The sequence below is a fragment of the Salvelinus alpinus genome, chromosome 1 (assembly GCF_045679555.1).
Source record: "Salvelinus alpinus chromosome 1, SLU_Salpinus.1, whole genome shotgun sequence".
Lineage (NCBI taxonomy): Eukaryota > Metazoa > Chordata > Actinopteri > Salmoniformes > Salmonidae > Salvelinus > Salvelinus alpinus.
Genome location: NC_092086.1, coordinates 54162782 through 54183068, shown reverse-complemented (window position 1 = coordinate 54183068; position 20287 = coordinate 54162782). Strand labels below are relative to the sequence as shown.

The 20287-nt window shown below is 42.2% G+C and overlaps 1 protein-coding gene across 3 annotated transcripts in view; it reads left to right on the top strand.

Annotated features, from left to right (window-relative positions):
* The first annotated feature begins 2201 nt into the window (after nucleotides 1–2201).
* Nucleotides 2202–20287, top strand: part of LOC139580699 (sodium channel protein type 4 subunit alpha B-like) — a 46978-nt gene continuing 28892 nt past the window's right edge. Inside the window, exons 1-8 of one of the 3 annotated variants that reach the window (XM_071409629.1) lie at nucleotides 2202–2373; nucleotides 8199–8385; nucleotides 8603–8740; nucleotides 9070–9188; nucleotides 14803–14892; nucleotides 15033–15161; nucleotides 18503–18594; nucleotides 18972–19256. In XM_071409629.1, coding sequence (XP_071265730.1) covers nucleotides 2276–2373; nucleotides 8199–8385; nucleotides 8603–8740; nucleotides 9070–9188; nucleotides 14803–14892; nucleotides 15033–15161; nucleotides 18503–18594; nucleotides 18972–19256 — 1138 coding nt within the window. In that variant the 5' untranslated portion in view covers nucleotides 2202–2275. Of the gene's footprint in view, nucleotides 2374–8198; nucleotides 8386–8602; nucleotides 8741–9069; nucleotides 9189–13066; nucleotides 13409–14155; nucleotides 14288–14477; nucleotides 14593–14802; nucleotides 14893–15032; nucleotides 15162–18502; nucleotides 18595–18971; nucleotides 19257–20287 lie in introns of those variants that run through there. The other 2 variants (XM_071409635.1, XM_071409642.1) reach the window with 2 other exon arrangements.

The window sequence follows — 20287 nt, the reverse complement described above, 5'->3', positions numbered from 1 at the left end:
CGGGAATATATGCAAATTCATATTAATACCATTTAAATGTACATCTTTTTTTGCATTGGATATATTTACCATATCATATGGAGACAGAAGCATAAACGTTTTACCTTATCATAAGTAGACATAATGGCAAATTATTAAATCCTCCCAATAGAAATTTTAGAAATCAATTTAGTTACGAATTTAACTTTAATTAAATGAGTTGACTCTTCACATGTGATGATTTCACTGAACGACAAAAGAAAGGGAAAATGGAATGATCCCCAATGATCCATTACATCTCCCAAAAACATTTTCAACATACATCTGTAAAATGATGTCTTCATCTCAGGCTTCCATGTCTTCTCCCTGGACCTCCTCGATGTCCACCTCTTGAACATCAAACTCTGAGGCCTCATCTTCACTGTCACTTTCCAACCCTGTTGAGGATGGCTTGTTGTCAACCTCAAAAATCCTCAAATTTGCCTGGATGGCAACCAATTTTTCAACCCTTGTATTGGTCAGCCTGTTGGGTGCTTTGGGGTGTGTGTTCCCAAACAAGGACCAGTTGCGCTCTGAGGCGGCTGATGTTGGTGGGATTTGGAGGATGGTGGACGCAACAGGGGAAAGAGCCTCAGATCCACAAAGTCCCTTCCACCAGATGGCTGATGATATACGTTGGCACGACTGTCAAATTGCATCTCCATCCCAAAGCACTTGCTTGGAAGTGTACTTCGCCAGACTGTCAAGAACCTTGCCCAAAACAAAAATAGAACAGTCCATTTATCTACGAGACTTAAGAGAGGGCCAGACTTTCTCATACAGAATGAGGTGATGTGTACTGAACCCATAATAAAGCTTAGTGCGCCATGATAAACTGCGTCTAATGGTTTCATATAAACGATGACACCACAGTCTGAAGCCGGAATGAATGTTGACTGAATTATTTGTTTTCTGCTATTTAAAGGCATGCCCTATTCCTGTAAAGGAAGCCCATTTTAATTCTTAACTTCTTAACTAACAATAACAATGTGTTCGATAACAAGTCTTGCCCTTTCCAGTAGCATGCTGAGGAGAATAAGGAATGTTCTGAATGGTTTACTGATTAGGCAATGTCCAGTCAATTCTGGGAAGTCTCAGGCCTCTCAATATTTCTGGATTTTTTTCCCTCTGTCCATGCATCCATAATGAGTCAGGAACTTGACGAGTGGCATTGGGGGATTAAGGAATGCTTGGATCTATCCCAGAAAGCCACAACAAAGAGGCCGCTAAAGAAAGGACACTATTGATGTTCTGTTGCAGAGGGACAGAATTTTTTTATTGAGGTTTTTTGCAAAGACTCGGGGCTTTGGATTTAACCTCACAATTGCTATCTTCCTAACATGCTTACTGGTAAATAGATTTGGGGAGATAATCAAATGATCAGTCTGTAGTTTAAAGATTATACATAAAAACAAATATTAGAAAAATGTTGTAGAACAAGTACATCTTCCGCCATTATAGCTATGCAAACTGCATAAAATAATTAGCTGTCTGACTTAACTCATCGAGGCAATCCCTCATGTCCAATAGTGTTGCAATTCCGATCTCTAATCCTCCTTTACACTGAGCACAGCCCTTGTGTGGATAAAATCACATCCTTGTGAAGTCGATAGGGAGTATTAGGGACAGTCCATCTAAGAACAAAATCACTGTCCTCGAGTTGTGGACAATATGGGACAGTCTGACAGCTCTGTAATTAGGTTTCATACGGTCATCTCGAAGTGCTGCGGTCGTGAACATGTAGTTATCCTTGAACTAGATAAGACTGAGATTTCATACACATTTTGTTGCCATGTCAAATAAGTCTTGCAGCTGCAATTAACAGTAATAGTAATTGTAGTAATAAACATTAAAGACAACTTAACTAGCCATAACATAGGAAGCTTTCTGCAACAATTCACTATTTACATTCTAGATTGTGTCTGCTCAGTGACTTGAATGTATCCCAGTGATCCATTGGCCTTAATTTCTCTAAGAACAATCCATCATGAAGTGGCTCCATTCAGTAGAACATTGTCCTTGTGCCCCTGCTATGACCCATCCATGGGTAAAAACGGGTAGAGAACTTGGACTATGGGGGGCGGACGTGCAACAAGAAAAATGGGAACTTTGTTCGACCCACATGAGGCTGGAGGTGGAACGTTCCTCTTAATCCAGCAGTTTAAAAGGGACTGCCAGCAAAGGGGTTCCTTCAGAACTGCTCTGTGTGTTAAAGAAAGACACAACCGTAGTGTGAAAGGATAGCGGAGGACTCCTCATGCCGACCCGAAAGATAACACTGCTGGAAGCCTGGGAGAGGCACAGGACCTTTCGGAGGAAGAAAGCTAAAGACCTGAAAATATGTCCTCGTCTACTGTAAGTGGATATACACATTTCAGGAGGGTGGTGATCGGGGTTCACAGTCTCACTGTTAAGTTGCGAGTTAGAAGTTCTCCGTTTGTCCTTAAAGATGTGATGGTAGTCAGCGCTCAATTATCAACATGGTTGGTACGCTCAGAAAATAACTTTAATAAAATGGAACATAATTCAATTGCTCATAATATCCTAAATTGAATGGACCACATTGGTGGTTGTATGCAAGAGGGAATGGGTTTGATTGTTTCAGCCAGAGTCGCCAGGTTTTGTTGTGCTAAGTAACATTTTATCTACATAGATACTATTGTGATTATTTTATCCAGGATTTTGTCAATACTTATCTTTAACACGTTATTTTGCAACTATTGCAACTGGAAGTTTTGAGAAATTATATGATACAAATGTGTATTTCCTGGTATTATCAACTGGAACATAGCTTATTGTTTTTTAAATTTGTTGTTCAGTAACCCAGGGTTACTGTGTGTGTGTGCGTGCATCAGTGCCAATTTTAGCATGTACAATCTTGGTGGGGCAAAATAATTAATTGAACTGTGATGCATGCCAGCAAAGCCACTACACAACACAACACTAAACAACACATCACTATAACAGTGACAACTGTGCCCACAAACTGTTAGGGTCTACATAAAGCTGTCCTAACAGCATTCCCAGCATCTTACCACTGCTACACTTGGCGATCAGCGGAGCCTTGTCTGGCAGCAAAACAGTTCATTCAGCCTTATTTACTGCCATTTAAAAAAACAAAGCTGGTTTGGCTGACTTGTTTAATAACCAAATGTAGCTTCTAATGACAATTGAGATGTACAAACTATGGCATAAGGGGATGACAAGCGGATAAGAGGCAATCCGTCATTTCGATTAAGACATTAATGAGCGAGCTAGGACGGACATAGTCAATATAACTATTTGTTTAGCACTTTTGAAATGTACAGTGACAGAATTCAGAACATGGGCCGTTCTTACAGTGTTCTCCCTGTACACCAAGTCAGAACTGTAGGATAAATAAAGGGGGCATATAAGCAGACAATGAAAGCTCTTACAATATTTGATGATTACATTTTTCTAAAACAGGTTATAGGCTACATATGCACCACCAAGGCAGAACTGTAGGAGAAATGAAGAATGGTAAATAGACCAAACTATTAGGGTGAGGCACATGGGCTACTAACATCTTACTGCAAAACAGACACTTAGTATTACTTTCTTAACTACAGTATACATATCTCCCTGGCATATTACATAGTTTATGCAGCTGCATCTCTCTGGCATATTACAGTACATAATTTATGCAGCAGCATACAATACATTATTGGACTCACCTTCTTGTGCTGTGCTCACTTGAATCTATAAAGATGCCGGATTTGGATGACCGTTCAAAACGTATTTTCCCAGTCGGAGCTTGTTTATTCTCGACTTTTCATTTGTCTTGAACTCACTGAAGTCAAGTTTTCACAGTTAACAGTTGTTTTGAGCACACAAATCATGCTTCATTGACAGCACGATCAATGTTAAATGTTTATAATTTTAAACTTGGAAAAGAGCCCCTTAATACCAGATTTAGGACCACACAGCCACTCCAGTGAATGGCAGGCTAGTGATTGTTTTGCAATACTTGCAGAGTTAGCTACTGTCACTGACCCCTTCCAAACCACTCACTGTTGAATTTGCGACTTCCAACTTGTTGTGTAATGTTTATGTCCAATGGCCGATGAGCACCGATACATTTTATCTATAATTTCTCTTTATTATTTATCTTCATATGACAAGGATTAAAAAGGATTTGCCAGTAGATTGTCGACTTGATTCATGATGATGACTTCTAGCTAAGATTTTGAAAGTATGATGTTGACATGATCAGTCCAGTCAAAGCTACTGTTAGGGTTGCACATTTTGGGGAATATTCAGAGGTGGAAACTTTACGTTGGAATTAACGGGAATATATGGGAATTAACAAAAATATATGCAAATTAATATTAATACCATTTAAATGTACATCTTTTTTTGCATTGGATATATTTACCATATCATGTGGAGACAGAAGCATAAACTTTTTACCTTATCATAAGTAGACATAATGGCAAATTATTAAATCCTCCCAATAGAAATTTTAGAAATCAATTTAGTTACGAATTTAACTTCAATTAAATGAGTTGACTCTTCACATGGGATGGTTTCAGTGAACGACAAAAGAAAGGGAAAATGGAATGATCCCCAATGATCCATTGCATCTCCCAAAAACATTTTCAACATACATCTGTAAAATTATGTCTTCCTCTCAGGCTTCCATGTCTTCTCCCTGGACCTCCTCGATGTCCACCTCTTGAACATCAAACTCTGAGGCCTCATCTTCACTGTCACTTTCCAACCCTGTTGAGGATGGCTTGTTGTCAACCTCAAAAATACTAAAATTTGCCCGGATGGCCACCAATCTTTCAACCCTTGTATTGGTCATCCTGTTGGGTGCTTTGGGGTGTGTGTTCCCAAACAAGGACCAGTTGCGCTCTGAGGCGGCTGATGTTGGTGGGATTTGGAGGATGGTGGAGGCAACAGGGGAAAGAGCCTCAGATCCACAAAGTCCCTTCCACCAGATGGCTGATGATATATGTTGGCACGACTGTGAAATTGCATCTCCATCCCAAAGCACTTGCTTGGAAGTGTACTTCGCCAGACTGTCAAGAACCTTGCCCTCATCCAGGCCAAGGTGGCGAGACACGGTAGTGATGAGACCATAGGCCTTGTTGATCTCTGCATCAGACAGGATGCTCTTGCCAACATACTTAGGGACCAACATGTACGCTGCGGCGTGTATGGGCTTCAGGCAGAAGTCTTCACGCTTTTTGATGTATTTCAGAACTGCAGTTTCCTCTGCTTGGAGCCACAGTGAAGTGGGCAGGGCTGTATGGATTTCTTCTCTTACATCTGCAAGCAGAGTCTGAACATCAGAATGGATGGCATTGTCTCCCTCAATCAGTGCAATGGCTACTGCTGTAGGTTTCAGGAGTTGCAGGCTGCTTACCACTCTCTCCCAAAATACATCATCCAGGAGGATCCTTTAGATGGGGCTGTCCATATCGGCAGACTGTGATATGGCCATTTCTTGGAGAGACTCCTTCCCCACCAGGAGACTGTCAAACATGATGACAAGACCACCCCAATGGGTGTTGCTGGGCAGCTTCAATGTGTTGCTCTTATTCTTCTCACTTTGCTTGGTGAGGTAGATTGCTGCTATTACTTGACGATCCTTCACACACCTAACTATTTCCTTGGCTCTCTTGTAGAGTGTATCCATTTTTGTAGTGCCATGTCCTTGAGGAGCAGATTCAATGCATGAGCAGCACAGCCAATGGGTGTGATGTGAGGGTAGGACTCCTCCACTTTAGACCAAGCAGCCTTCATGTTCGCAGCATTGTCAGTCACCAGTGCAAATACCTTCTGTGGTCCAAGGTCATTGATGGCTGCCTTCAGCTCATCTGTAATGTAGAGACCAGTGTGTCTGTTGTCCCTGTGTCTGTGCTCTTGTAGAATACTGTTTGAGGGGTGGAGATGATGTAGTTAATTATTCCTTGCCCATGAACATTCGACCACCCATCAGAGATGATTGCAATACAGTCTGCTTTCACTATGCTTTGCTTGACCTTTACTTGAACTCTGTTGAACTCTGCATCCAGCAAATTAGTAGATAAAGCATGTCTGGTTGGAGGGGCATATGCTGGGCGAAGAACATTAAGAAATCTCTTCTAATACACATTGCCTGTGAGCATCAGAGGTGAACCAGTTGCATATACAGCTCGAGCAAGACATTCATCAGCATTTCTCTGACTACGTTCCTCCATTGAGTCAAAAAAACTTCTGATTCCAGGAGGACCATGAGCTGTTGCTATCGATAAGGTGTCTGATTCATCATTTTCACCTCTAAAATAAGTAGAGGGACTTTTGTCCGAGGTTGCTTGTTGTGAGCGCTGAGGAAACTTTACGCACTTGGCCAGAGGATTCTGCATCTTTGTTGCATTCTTCACATGTGATTTGGCACTGTATGTGAAAATTGTAACATCTGCTTCTAACTCACACCCTCAAACACCTAGATCCCCTGAACGCAGCTCACTCCCCAGATCCCAATCACCTGAATTCTAATCACCTGTTCACACACCTGTATGTCATGACCACACACTATTTAGTTCAGTTCTTTGCACCCCATCACTGTGAGGTATTTGTTTTGTGACACACGTCTTTCAGAGCTCTGTTTTTCCCGTGATTTACTCTCGCGTATGATAGTTTTTGCCTGCCTCAGTAACGACGCCTTTTGCCTATTCCCTGCCTGTACTGTAGCCGGATTTCCTGTTATCTACCTATTGCCTGATCTCCCGGACTACGTTACTAGCCTTCTCCCTGCCTGTACTGTTGCCCTTTTGGACCCCCTGTGCATGACCTTCTGCCTGTCACTGGACCCAGCTACCTGCCTCCTCCTGTGGTCCTTTGCAATAAACACCTGCTGTGCCCTGCGCTTGAAACCAGCACTCTGTCTCCCCTCGTGTTCATTACACAAATGTACACAGCTTTTCCTTTCTACAGTAGCTGCAGTGAAATGTCTCCACACATCAGATATGGCACTTTCCCATAAAGACTAGGAAAAAATTAGGAAAAAATAAATAAATACAATTCCATGTACAGATAAGTAGTTATGCAGCTAGATTAAACAACTCCTTTGTAAGATATGTTTTAAAATGAAACATGTATGGAAACAGTTTAATTAACACTCCTCAGTTAGCAGGCTCAAGCGAGATAAAACCCACATGGTAGCAAAAACTAACTAGATGAAATTGTTAACAAGTTGGAAATGATTTAAACACACTTTGTTGTAAGCTACTATTTACTACTTAACACAAAATCATGTATGTCATATAAAATATATTCACCCCACCCAGTATTGTAATCAAAACTTACCAGAAAGCATGTAGTCCTTGGCTCAGACAGTGTACTAGCGTGGGCTAAATAGCATCTCCTTAGTGTGCAAGATCTTGAGAATCAGCTGTACATGTGATGGAAGAGTGCACCGCACATGTGATGGATCAATGCACTGTGCATGCAGAGGGTTGCAGTTCCATTGAATTGGGGATAGCAACAATACCTAGAATTGCCTTATGTGTATCCAACAAAAAAGGTTCATTGTTATATGCAAACTTTTTTGATGAATTTAAGCAAAATTCCCCAAATTCCCGGGCTTAACATCCCATGGAAATTTACCGGAAAGTTTCCGACCCTTTGCAACTCTAGCTACTGTACATATAATGCTATTTGATGTAATTTTATCCGTGGCCAATGAGCTTGAGCATTCTTGGATGGGCACTTCTAATGTAACTATATGGCAGCACCCAAGGGGCTTGAACTTTTTAGGTCTACGCTTAGCTACGCTTAGACTTTGGCGGTGAAGTAGTATCCCCAGCCACAGTGCCTTGGTTTTTCTCAAAATAGTTTTATTTAGAAGTCGTATTGTCAATGGAAAGGAGTTTCCATTGACAAAAGGGGAAGAGGATTCTGTGAAGTGGTTTCATGGCTTGTTGTAAAAGTGCAGATGAATGCATGAAAAGGACCCACATGTCTGAGTTCACATTTCAGCTGAAGCTGCTGCACAGTGTCCTCACCCAATCATTTCTCTGTGTAATTGTCCCTCTCCATAAAATTCCCTTATGAAACAATATGCCAAAACATGTTGTTTTAAATAATGCATTTTAAAGATGTATTTTTTTAAACTTCCATTTTCGTGTCTAAATCTTTTCATCTTCCTGATCCATCCCTCCAACTCACAGCCCACTGCTGAGAGACCCCAGTGTGGTTGCATCTCTCACCCAGCAGAATGCCAAGATGGTCGCCCTGCTCCCTCCCACAGGCACCGAAGTGTTCCGCCACTTCACCCTTGAGTCGCTGGCGGAGATTGATAGGCGGATGGCCGAGGAAGCAAAGGAGCAGAAGAGACAAAAGACCCTGAACATTGAGGTACATTTAACATTTTAGTCATTTAGCAGACACTTATCCAGATTCCAGAGTGACTTTACAATCAGTGGATTCAAATAAGGTAGTTCAAATGATCACATATCACAGTCAAGCCATTGCAAGTAAAACGTTCTTTTAAAATAGCTGCTATCCGCAAAATCAGTGCTAGTAAGAAATGGTAACGTGTTAGTAATCATATTTTTTTTAACCTTCTTCGGAGGTGGCAGAGCAGGACCTGCCAAAGCCAGCCGTCTACCTGGAGGCCGGCAAGATCCTGCCGTTCATCTACGGAGACCCGCCACCTGAGCTGTTCAACACGCCCCTGGAGGAACTGGATCCTTTCTACAAATCACACAAAGTGAGCACTGCAGACCCTGTCCCTTAGTAGCCTGAGGACTGAGTGTCCACAGAACCAGACATTATCACAAAGTTATTTCCTGTACAATAAGCTCAAATTAGATGTGTATTTTGACAGACTTACACATTCCAAATAATATTATTATATTGTTATTATTCAGAGGGTAAATGCTCTCTGATTACAACAATAACTGATGTATTGAAATACATGACTCATGCAAACTCTTTTTTGCTAATATCCTTGAGACAAACATGAATACATTCAATTAAAGTAAAGATAATATTGGACTTCAAATACTTCTTCACTAATCTTTACTTCTTGTTTTTCAGACCTTTATTGTCATCACCAAAGGGAACACAATCTTCAGATTCAATGCTGAGCCTGCCTGCTACATTCTGACTCCCTTCAGTATTCTCAGGAGAGGATCCATCAAAATTCTCATGCATTCATATCTTTTCAATACAAGTACCTCACGGATCAACATGATAAATAAATATAACTTAGCATCCTGCTGCATGTTCAGAGTCAAAGAAGTGTGCTAGTATAGTGTGTGTGTGCGTGTGCATGTGTGCATGTGTGCTAAGGTGAGGAGAATCAGAGCAGGTGGTCAGTCCAGTTCAAGTGTTCAGCAGTCTGATGGCCTGTAGATAGAAACTGTATCTGAGCCTGTTGGTATCAGACCTCATGCTCTGATACCATGTGCCCGACAGTAAGGGAGTGAACAGCTCGTGGCTGGGGTGTGCGGGGTCCTTGATGACGCTGCTTGAGTTCCTCATTACCGTTTCAAGTAGGTGTCCTGGATGGGTGGGAGCACTAGGCCATCTTCACTATTCGATGTCAGGCCTTGCACTCATGGATGGAGAGAATCCTGTATCAGGCTGTGATGCAACCGGTCAGGATGCTCTCGATGGTGCAGCAGTAGTATTTGAAGAGGACATTGGCATTGCGAATTGGTGTTGTGCAAAGCCACACAGTCGTGTGTGAACAGGGAGTACTGTAGAGGGCTGAGGACACACCCCTGTGGGGCCCCTGTGTTAAGAGTCAATGTGGAGGAGGGGTTGTTTCCAATCCTCACAGCCTGTGGTCTGTGGGAAGTCCAGCATCCAGTTGCAGAGAGTGGTGTCCAGACCCAGAGCTCTGAGCTTGGTGTCATGTCAAGCTTGGAGGGAACAATAGGTGTTGAACAGCATCCTCACGTAGGTGTTCCTGTTGTTCAGATGTGTTACGGCCGTGTGAATAGCAATGGAAATGGCATCTTCTGTGGATCTGCTGGAGTGGTTGGCAAATTGGAGTGGGTCCAGTGTGCTGGCCTTGATGTGGGCCATGACCAGCCTTTCGAAGCACTTGAGTGTGATGGGGCGATAGTCATTTGAGCATGTCATCTTGTTTTTCTTGGGCACTGGGACGTATGGTAGTCTCCTTGAAGCAGGTGGGGACTACAGCCTGGGACAGAGACATGTCGAAGATGTCAGAGAAGACACCCGCCAGCTGGTCAGTACACACTCTGAGGATACGGCCAGTGATGCCATCTGGGCCAGAGTATTCACTCTTTTGAAAGTTTTCCTCACGTCAGCCTCGGAGAGCGAATGCACCTGGTTGTCCGGAGCAGCTAGACTCTTCCTGGATGGATCGGTATTGTCTGCCTCGAAGCGAGCATAGAATGTGTTAAGCTCAACTGGGATGGAGGCTTCGGTGGGCACCACACAGCTGGATTTGCCTTTGTAGTCCGTGATAGTCTAGTTCTTGACACCTGCTTGACGAGTCTGAGTTGCCGAACATCAATTACATTTTGTATTGTCTATTTGCTTCCCTAATGGATTCGCGGTGCTCATACCTTGCCTTGTACGTGTCGCAAGCCATCGAGTCATCTGGGTTTGTTCTGCTAACATTGAATGCTGCAGTACGGGCACTCAGCATGGTACGGATATCTCCGTTCATCCAGGGTTTTGGTTTGGGTATTTCCGGATTGTTATTGTGGGTACAACATCATCAACACATTTCCTAATGGAGCCTGTGACTGACGTTGTATATTCGTCAATGTCAATGGATGAGTCCTGAGTGGATGAATCTTTGAACATTTTCCAACCAGTATTCTCAAAACAGTCCTGCAGCATTCAATCTGCCTCCTCTGTCCAGCGCCTCACTACTCTCTGTGTTGGTGTCTCCCTTTTGAGTTGCTGCTTGTAGGTCAAGGAGTAGGAACAGAGAGACGTGATCTGATTGGCCGAAGTGGGGAAGTGGTATGGCTTTATACGCATCACAGATGTTTTTATATACATCCCAGCTAACAATTCTATGGAGAGACAATGTTCTTGTAATATTACCCGTAATGTTCCCCTGATGTTTGAGTGTCCAGTTTTCCGTTGGTCAAGGGAACATTTAATTTATGTTAGCAGAAACCTTCTGAGAACCCTTTTACCATGTTTTGGTGGTGAAGTTAGGAGAACATTCACTTAATGTCAAACAGAACTTATCAAAAACGTGGTTACAGAATATTTAACGTTAATGTTTTAGATGTGTTTCTATGGGATGTTGCAAGAACATTCCTGTCCAGTTTTCTGAGGGTTAGGAGAATTTTCCATCAATGTCCCACAAAACATACTCAGAACATGGTTGCCATGTTCTTAGAATATGTAAGGGATAATCAACGAGGGGCTATGCGTTCTATGGAAAATAAAGAACGGCGTGGAAATACCTTCCACGGAGTTGCATTATTTTCCAGAGAACGCATAGAGCCCCGAGTTGATTATCCATTTTATACCATGGCTATAATTGAACACATTTGCCACGAGACGTGTTCATTTGCTGGTAGAAATGTGTTCAACATTCACTGAGGTAGATAGCAAGTTTCCAGATAGCTACAGTTGTTGCTTGGTAACCAAACAAACAGACTTGCTAGTTTAGCTAACCAAACAATCAATCCTAGCTTGCTATTATGAAAATCGAATTCAACAATACCAATATTGTTTTCAATTCGACTTTTGCTTTCAAAAGCAGCTCAAATATAGAACATGTAAGAATGACATATAGCCATTGAATTCTACCGTGAAAATATACAGTGCTTTATAGGGAAATAATGTATGCTCTATAATGTCATTCAAGCCAATCAGAAAGGAGAATTGAACAATGCCATGGTATAAACAATATTAATGTTCTAGACACAGCATACCACCCTGCATACCACTGCTGGCTTGCTTCTGAAGCTAAGCAGGGTTGGTCCTGGTCAGTCCCTGGATGGGAGACCAGGTGCTGCTGGAAGTGGTGTTGGAGGGCCAGTAGGAGGCACTCTTTCCTCTGGTCTAAACAAAGATCCCAATGCCCCAGGGCAGTGATTGGGGACACTGCTCTGTGTAGGGTGCTGTCTTTCGGATGGGACGTTAAACGGGTGTCCTGACTCTCTGAGGTCATTAAAGATCCCATGGCACTTATCGTAAGAGTAGGGGTGTTAACCCCGGTGTCCTGGCTAAATTCCCAATCTGGCCCTCAACCATCACGGTCACCTAATAATCCCCAGTTTACAATTGGCTCATTCATCCCCCTCCTCTCCCCTGTAACTATTCCCCAGGTTGTTGCTGCAAATGAGAATGTGTTCTCAGTCAACTTACCTGGTAAAATAAATAAAAAACACGTTTCATGTGAATGCACCCCACCTTTTGCCCTCAGAATAGTCTCAATTCATTGGGGTCATGAACTCTACAAGGTGTCCAAAGCGTTCAACATGGATGCTGGCCCATGTTAACTCCAATGCTTCCCACAGTTTTCCCAGTGTCAAGTTGGCTAGATGTCCATTGGGTAGTGGACCATCCTTGATACACACAGGAAACTGTTGAGTGTGAAAAACCCAGCAGCGTTGCAGTTCTTAACACAAACTGGTGTGCCTGGCACCCTGTCAAAGTCACTTAAATATTTTGTCTTGCCAAATTCACTCTCTGAATGACACACATACACAATCCACAAGGCCTAAAAATCATTCTTTAACCTGTCTCCTCTCCTTAATCTACACTGATTGAAGTGGATATTACTAGTGACATCTATAAGTGATCATAGCTTTCACCTGGATAGTCTAGGTCATGGAAAGAGCAAGTGTCCTTAATGTTTTGTACACTCAGTGTATACAGTAATTATTATTCAACATGTCACCTGACCTGGGATTTGAACTCACAACCTCATGGTTCACAGCATCCAGATCTTCCTGCTACGCCACCATGTCTGTGTCAGTTATCAGTTCAGTTGACTATTCTCTCATCATTGATTTGATTTAAACTACCGGTCAAAAGTTTTAGAACGCCTACTCATTCAAGGGTTTTTCTTAATTTTAACTTTTTTTCTATATTTAGAATAATAGTGAAGACAAAAACTATGTAATAACACGTATGGAATCATGTAGTAACCAAAAAATGTGTTAAACAAATCAAAATATATCTTATATTTCAGATTCTTCAAAAAGCCACCCTTTGCCTTGGTGACAGCTTTGCACACGCCTGGCATTCTTTCAACCAGCTTCACCTGGAATGCTTTTCCAACAGTCTTGAAGGAGTTCCCACATATGCTGAGCACTTGTTGGCTGCTTTTCCTTCACTCCTTGACTTGGGGTGTCAGGTAGCCTAGTGGTTAGAGTGTTGGGCCAATAACTGAAAGGTTGCTGGATTGAATCCCTGAGCTGACAAGGTACAAATCTGTTGTTCTGCTCCTGAATAAGGCAGTTTAACCACTGTTCCCCAGTAGGCTGTCATTGTGAACAAGAATTTGTTCTTAACTGACTTGCCAAGTTAAAAAAAAAAAAGAATCCCAAACTATCTCAATTAGGTTGAGGTCGGGGGATTGTGGATGCCACGTCATCTGATGCAGCCCTCCACCACTCTCCTTCTTGGTAAAATAGCCCTTACACAGCCTGGAGGTGTGTTGGGTCATTGTCTTGTTGAAAAACAAAAGTCCACTAATTCCAAACCAGATGGGATGGTGTATCGCTGCAGGAGGCTGTGGTAGCCTTGAATTCTAAATAAATCACAGACAGTGTCACCAGCAAAGCACCCCCACACCATAACACCTCCAGGCTGATAGTCCCACTAATTCCAAACCTGATGGGATGACGTATCGCCGCAGGAGGCTGTGGTAGCCTTGAATTGCTTTACGGTGGGAAATACACATGCGGAGATCATCCGTTCACCCACACCGTGTCTCACAAAATTACGGCGGTTGGATCCAAAAATCTCAAATTTGGACAAAAAAAAACTCAAATTTGGACTCCATTGGTGTCCTTTAGTAGTGGTTTCTTTGCAGCAATAAGACCACGAAGGCCTGATTCACACAGTCTCCTCTGAACAGTTGATGTTGAGATGTGTCTGTTACTTGAACTCTGTGAAGCATTTATTTGGGCTGCAATTTCTGAGGCTGGTAACTCTAATGAACTTATCCTCTGCAGCAGTGGGAACTCTGGGTCTTCCTTTCCTGTGGCGGTCCTGATGAGAGCCAGTTTCATCATAGCACTTGATGGTTTTTGCGATTGCACTTTGCATGTTCCGGATTGACTGACCTTCATGTCTTAAAGTAAGGATGGACTGTCATTTCTCTTTGCTTATTTGAGCTGTTCTTGCCATAATAAGGACATGGTCTTTTACCAAATAGGGCTATCTTCTGGCGAGTCACCCTACTCACACATCCTTAGCCATATTTGGTAATGTCATTATTTGGCAACAGTTACAACATACTTAATTGATCTAATTAAAATGGGTTTTAGTATGAACAGGAGCTCGAGATGTTTTCAATTTCGGTACACCATGAATTGTTGATGAGGAAACATACCTCTCCCCCTACTCTTATCAGAAGCCGTCGTTCGATCCATATGGGAAATGGTAATGATTATTTTAATGTGATTTTATTATTATTAAAGATTTTTATTATCAAGTATGTCGCCCATTAGCCACTACTGATTACTATATGCATATGAATCAGAAGATATAAATAAAATAAAATGTTCTTTAAAAAATTGACTAATTAAATTGGTTCATATAATTAGATTTGAATACCATTGTAACTCCATGTTATTTCCTTAATGTGGGTACTTTGTTTAGCATGCTCATCATGTTGACAGTCATGTCCAACTGTGCGTTTATGACGATGAGTGACCCTCCGGCATGGAGTAAAACTGTTGAGTAAGTTTCAAACCTACATAGGAGATAATTAATGCTTTCTGAAAACTATAACATTATTGAGAGTGATTTTGACCACTACAAAATTTCACCTAAAGCTATTTTATAAAGCTTCTCTCTCTCTCCCTCTTTTTGTATTGCAGATATGTTTTCACTGGTATCTATACCGTTGAGGCAACAATTAAAGTGTTGTCCAGTGGCTTCTGTGTTGGAGATTTCACATACTTTCGAGATCCATGGAACTGGCTGGATTTCATTTTGATCAGCATGACGTGAGTACTGGGAGAGTGATTGCTGTCAGTTGTCAGCCCAGTAACATTAGACACAGGGACAGGTATTTAGAGTGTGTGTCTATTCGTGTGTTTCTTTGTGTGTCTGTGTGCATGAGTGAAGAAGTAAGGTCAAAGGTCAGGAAGGTCAAAGGACATCGCGTAATGAGTTTGACCCTGGCCATGTCTGCTCCTTACCTCTCCTTCCCCCAGGCCCCAGCACCCCATGTACTCTCGCTCTAAACCCTCTGTCTACTACATCAAATACGATGATTGCTTCCTCATCCACGTCCACGACCTGGTCAAATCCACCTAGAATACAACTTTACCCGGTGAAAAACACCTAGAAAGAACTTGTCCCCTCTGCCTCCGATCCTCACACCTGTACACTCACCTTAGGTTGAGTCCTATTTCAACTCAGGCAATTCAGGAAATGAGGTGAAATTCAGTATTCACCAATGTCGAAATATTGGGAAAAGTTTAATTCATGAATGGAATGTCAATCCATTTCCCGAATTGACTGGATTGAAATGGAACTCTCTGCAACCATGACACTTCCCTGTCATTATTGTGGGCATGTTCCCTGCCCTGTGTCTTGTCCAAGGTCAGAAGTTTGCTAAAAGTGTGAACTCTGTGACTCAGATTGACTAGTCTTTAGTAAACATAGCAAAGCTTGCATGTATTTCCTTTTCTTTTAAGCAGCTATGTTTTATTTTGTTTGGCTAAGGAGTACTAATGGTAAATCGCTCTGGGTAAGAGCATCTGCTAAATGACTAAAATATAACATACAGTGGGGAGAACAAGTATTTGATACACTGCCGATTTTGCAGGTTTTCCTACTTACAAAGCATGTAGAGGTCTGTCATTTTTATCATAGGTACACTTCAACTGTGAGAGACGGAATCTAAAACAAAAACCCAGAAATTCACATTGTATGATTTTTAAGTAATTAATTTGCATTTTATTGCATGACATAAGTATTTGATCACCTAACAACCAGTAAGAATTCCGGCTCTCACAGACCTGTTAGTTTTTCTTTAAGAAGCCCTCCTGTTCTCCACTCATTACCTGTATTAACTGCACCTGTTTGAACTCGTTACCTGTATAAAAGACACCTGTCCACACACTCAATCAAACAGACTCCATCCTCTCCACAATGGCCAAGACCAGAGAGCTGTGTAAGGACATCAGGGATAAAAGTGTAGACCTGCACAAGGCTGGGATGGGCTACAGGACAATAGGCAAGCAGCTTGGTGAGAAGGCAACAACTGTTGGCGCAAGTATTAGAAAATGGAAGAAGTTCAAGATGATGGTCAATCACCCTCGGTCTGGGGCTCCATGCAAGATCTCACCTCGTGGGGCATCATTGATCATGAGGAAGGTGAGGGATCAGCCCAGAACTACACGGCAGGACCTGGTCAATGACCCGAAGAGAGCTGGGACCACAGTCTCAAAGAAAACCATTAGTAACACACTACGCCGTCATGGATTAAAATCCTGCAGCGCACGCAAGGTCCCCCTGCTCAAGCCAGCGCATGTCCCGGCCCGTCTGAAGTTTGCCAATGATCATCTGGATGATCCAGAGGAGGAATGGGAGAAGGTCATGTGGTCTGATGAGACAAAAATATAGCTTTTTGGTCTAAACTCCACTCGCCGTGTTTGGAGGAAGAAGAAGGATGAGTACAACCCCAAGAACACCCTCCCAACTGGGAAGCATGGAGGTGGAAACATCATTCTTTGGGGATGCTTTTCTGCAAAGGGGACAGGACGACTGCATCGTATTGAGGGGAGGATGGGTGGGGCCATGTATCGCGAGATCTTGGCCAACAACCTCCTTCCCTCAGTAAGAGCATTGAAGATGGGTCGTGGCTGGGTCTTCCAGCATGACAACGACCCAAAACACACAGCCAGGGCAACTAAGGAGTGGCTCCGTAAGATGCATCTCAAGGTCCTGGAGTGGCCTAGCCAGTCTCCAGACCTGAACCCAATAGAAAATCTTTGGAGGGAGCTGAAAGTCCGTATTGCCCAGCGACAGCCCCGAAACCTGAAGGATCTGGAGAAGGTCTGTATGGAGGAGTGGGCCAAAATCCCTGCTGCAGTGTGTGCAAACCTGGTCAAGAACTACAGGAAACGTATGATCTCTGTAATTGCAAACAAAGGTTTCTGTACCAAATATTAAGTTCTGCTTTTTTGAAGTATCAAATACTTATGTCATGCAATAAAATGCAAATGAATTACTTAAAAATCATACAATGTGATTTTCTGGATTTTTGTTTTAGATTCCGTCTCTCACAGTTGAAGTGTACCTATGATAAAAATTACAGACCTCTACATGCTTTGTAAGTAGGAAAACCTGCAAAATCTGCAGTGTGTCAAATACTTGTTCTCCCCACTGTATATCTCTCCATCCCTCTCTCTCACTCTTCCTCTCTCCATAATTCCCTTCTACACTACCTGCCTCGCTTTATCATGGAGCCTCATTGAATTAAAATATTTGTTCACTTGCAAAGGAAGGTCACACACCACACTCCGGGTCTATTTATAGGTGTTCACCTCCTTCCCCGTCTTTCTTTGTCCCAGTACCAAGTGACTAAAGGTCTGTGGTGCTCCAAATTGCTGCACTCTGACTTATGAGTGGCAGACAGAGTACTGTATATGAGGGGCAGATACTGTACTGTATATGGCCTTGGAGCCCCGATGAAAAGTAACACCATAAAGTTCATCCGGCTAGTTTCAGCCATGTACGGCAGGTAGCCTAGCGGTTAGAGTGTTGGGCCAGTAACCGAAAGGCTGCTGGATCCAATCCCCATGCTGAAAAGGTAAAAATCAGGTTGTTCTGCCCCTGAACAAGGCAGTTAACCCACTGTTCCTGGTAGGCTGTCCATATAAGTGGGTTAAGGATCCTACTATCAAAATATGAAACAGATTGTTCCTTTCAAATGTATTTTTGTAAGTGTCATCCTTCTTCAAACAGTGAAACTTTTGCGTGTGAGTCACATCCACATCATGACGTATGCCACTTCATAACTAAATCTCCACATATGGTGTCTTACTGGTCCAGTCACACTCTTGCCTTCTGCCGTCGGCTTACAAATAACACTGCCATTTGGCTCTAGAAGTCGATAGTTGCCCTGAGCTAAATATATCCTCCGCTAAACCATATATTTTACCATAGCAACCCTCTGATCCTCCATGTTAGAATAACAACTGAGCCAATGGTATTGAATTAAGTGTAGATGATTAAAAGTCCATGAAACGGAACAGATTTTTGTTCAACTGACGCATCAACTGTCAACTCCTCCATTCTAATGTGCGGTTGTGTTGTTATGTTTTGTGCTCGGCAGGTACCTCACAGAGTTTGTTGACCTGGGCAACGTGTCTGTCTTCAGGATGTTCCGTGTACTCCGAGCCCTTAAATTAATCACTCTAATTCCCGGTACGTGTCACATAAGAAGGTCCAAATCCCACTGGGGTGTGTTTGTTTACTGCACCACTTGCTTTTGAACACCTGCTTTGGGTCCAGTGTAGCTCAGATGGTAAGTGTACGGTGCAAGCAACCAGAGGGTTGTTTTGGTTTGTATTACAGCCCTCTACTGTAAGTCACCTTGGATAAAAGCCTCTGGTAAATGGCATCTGTTATTATATTATAAGCACAATGCCCTGCAAGGTACACAATCAAAAAAAAGGTTGTTAATTACGACATACAAGGATATCAAGCACACTCAAATATTCTCAACGTCGTGTTATTCATTCTTCAACAAATAGTTTACAGGTCACAGATTATTTGAATGTTTATTTTGTATTTATTTTAAGGTCTGAAGACCATTGTGGGGACTCTGATCATGTCAGTGAAGAAGCTGGCTGATGTGATGATCCTAACAGTGTTCTGCCTGGCTGTGTTCGCTATGATCGGCCTGCAAATGTTCATGGGAACCCTGAAGCAGAAGTGTGTTCACTGGCCCCCTGGTGAATGGCATTTCAACTCCACCTACATGGGCAACATCACTATGGCTAATGGTTTTAATGACGTTATGGGCTACAATGGCGCAAGCACCGGCAACAGCACCTGGGACTTCAAGGCATACATCAACGATGAAGGTATTGACAGGCTTTTGATGGCACATTGATTTGTGGAAGGGGAGTTGATAATGGCCTAATGAACCATTCTATTATATTAATTGGGAATTTATCATGACACTTACAGTATGTATATAATTGGTGGATTGGGATAGAAAACTCTCTAAAGTTTCCAAAACTGTTAAAATAATGTCTGTGAGTATAACAGAACTGATATGGCAGGCGAAAACCTGAGGAAAATCCATCCAGGAAGTGGGATTTTTTTGATGTGGGTAGTTTTCAATTGAATGCCTAGAGTATCTAATGGGTTAGTCTTTAGACATTGTTTCAGGCTTGTTTTCTGAAAAATGAAGAAGAATGAGACCTTTCTCTCAGTGGACTGTAGAATCATGCAGTGCTGGTTTGTGCTTAGTGCGCGCCCTTCGTTGTTTTTCCTTTCTATTGAATACGCTATTGTCCGGTTGAAATATTATTGATTATTTAGACAATTGACAACCTGAGGATTAATTATAAACATTGTTTGACATGTTTTGACGAACTTTACCGGTACTAGTAGGATGTATTCGTCTGCATGTTTTGACCGCCTTTGAGCCAGTGGATTACTGAACAAAACGCGCCAACAAAACAGAGTTTTTGGGATATAAAGAGGGACTTTATCGAACAAAACAAACATGTATTGTGTAGCTGGGACTCTTGTGACTGCAACCAGATAAAGATCTTCAAAGGTAAGTGATTCATTTTATCGCTATTTCTGACTTTCGTGACTCCTCTACCTGGTTGGAAAATGTTTGTATGCTTTTGTAAGCATGGCGCTGTCCTCAGATAATCACATGGATAATCAGCCTTTTTGAAATCTGACAAAGTGGCTGGATTAACAAGAAGTTAATCTTTAAGCCGATGTATAACACTTGTATTTTTATGAATGTTTATTATGACTATTTCTGTATTTTGAATTTGTCGCTCTGCAATTTCACCGAATGTTGTCGAGGTGTCTGCCTACGCCAGAAAGGTTAAATTTATTAGTTGGGATTTTGTCACAGTACTATATGATA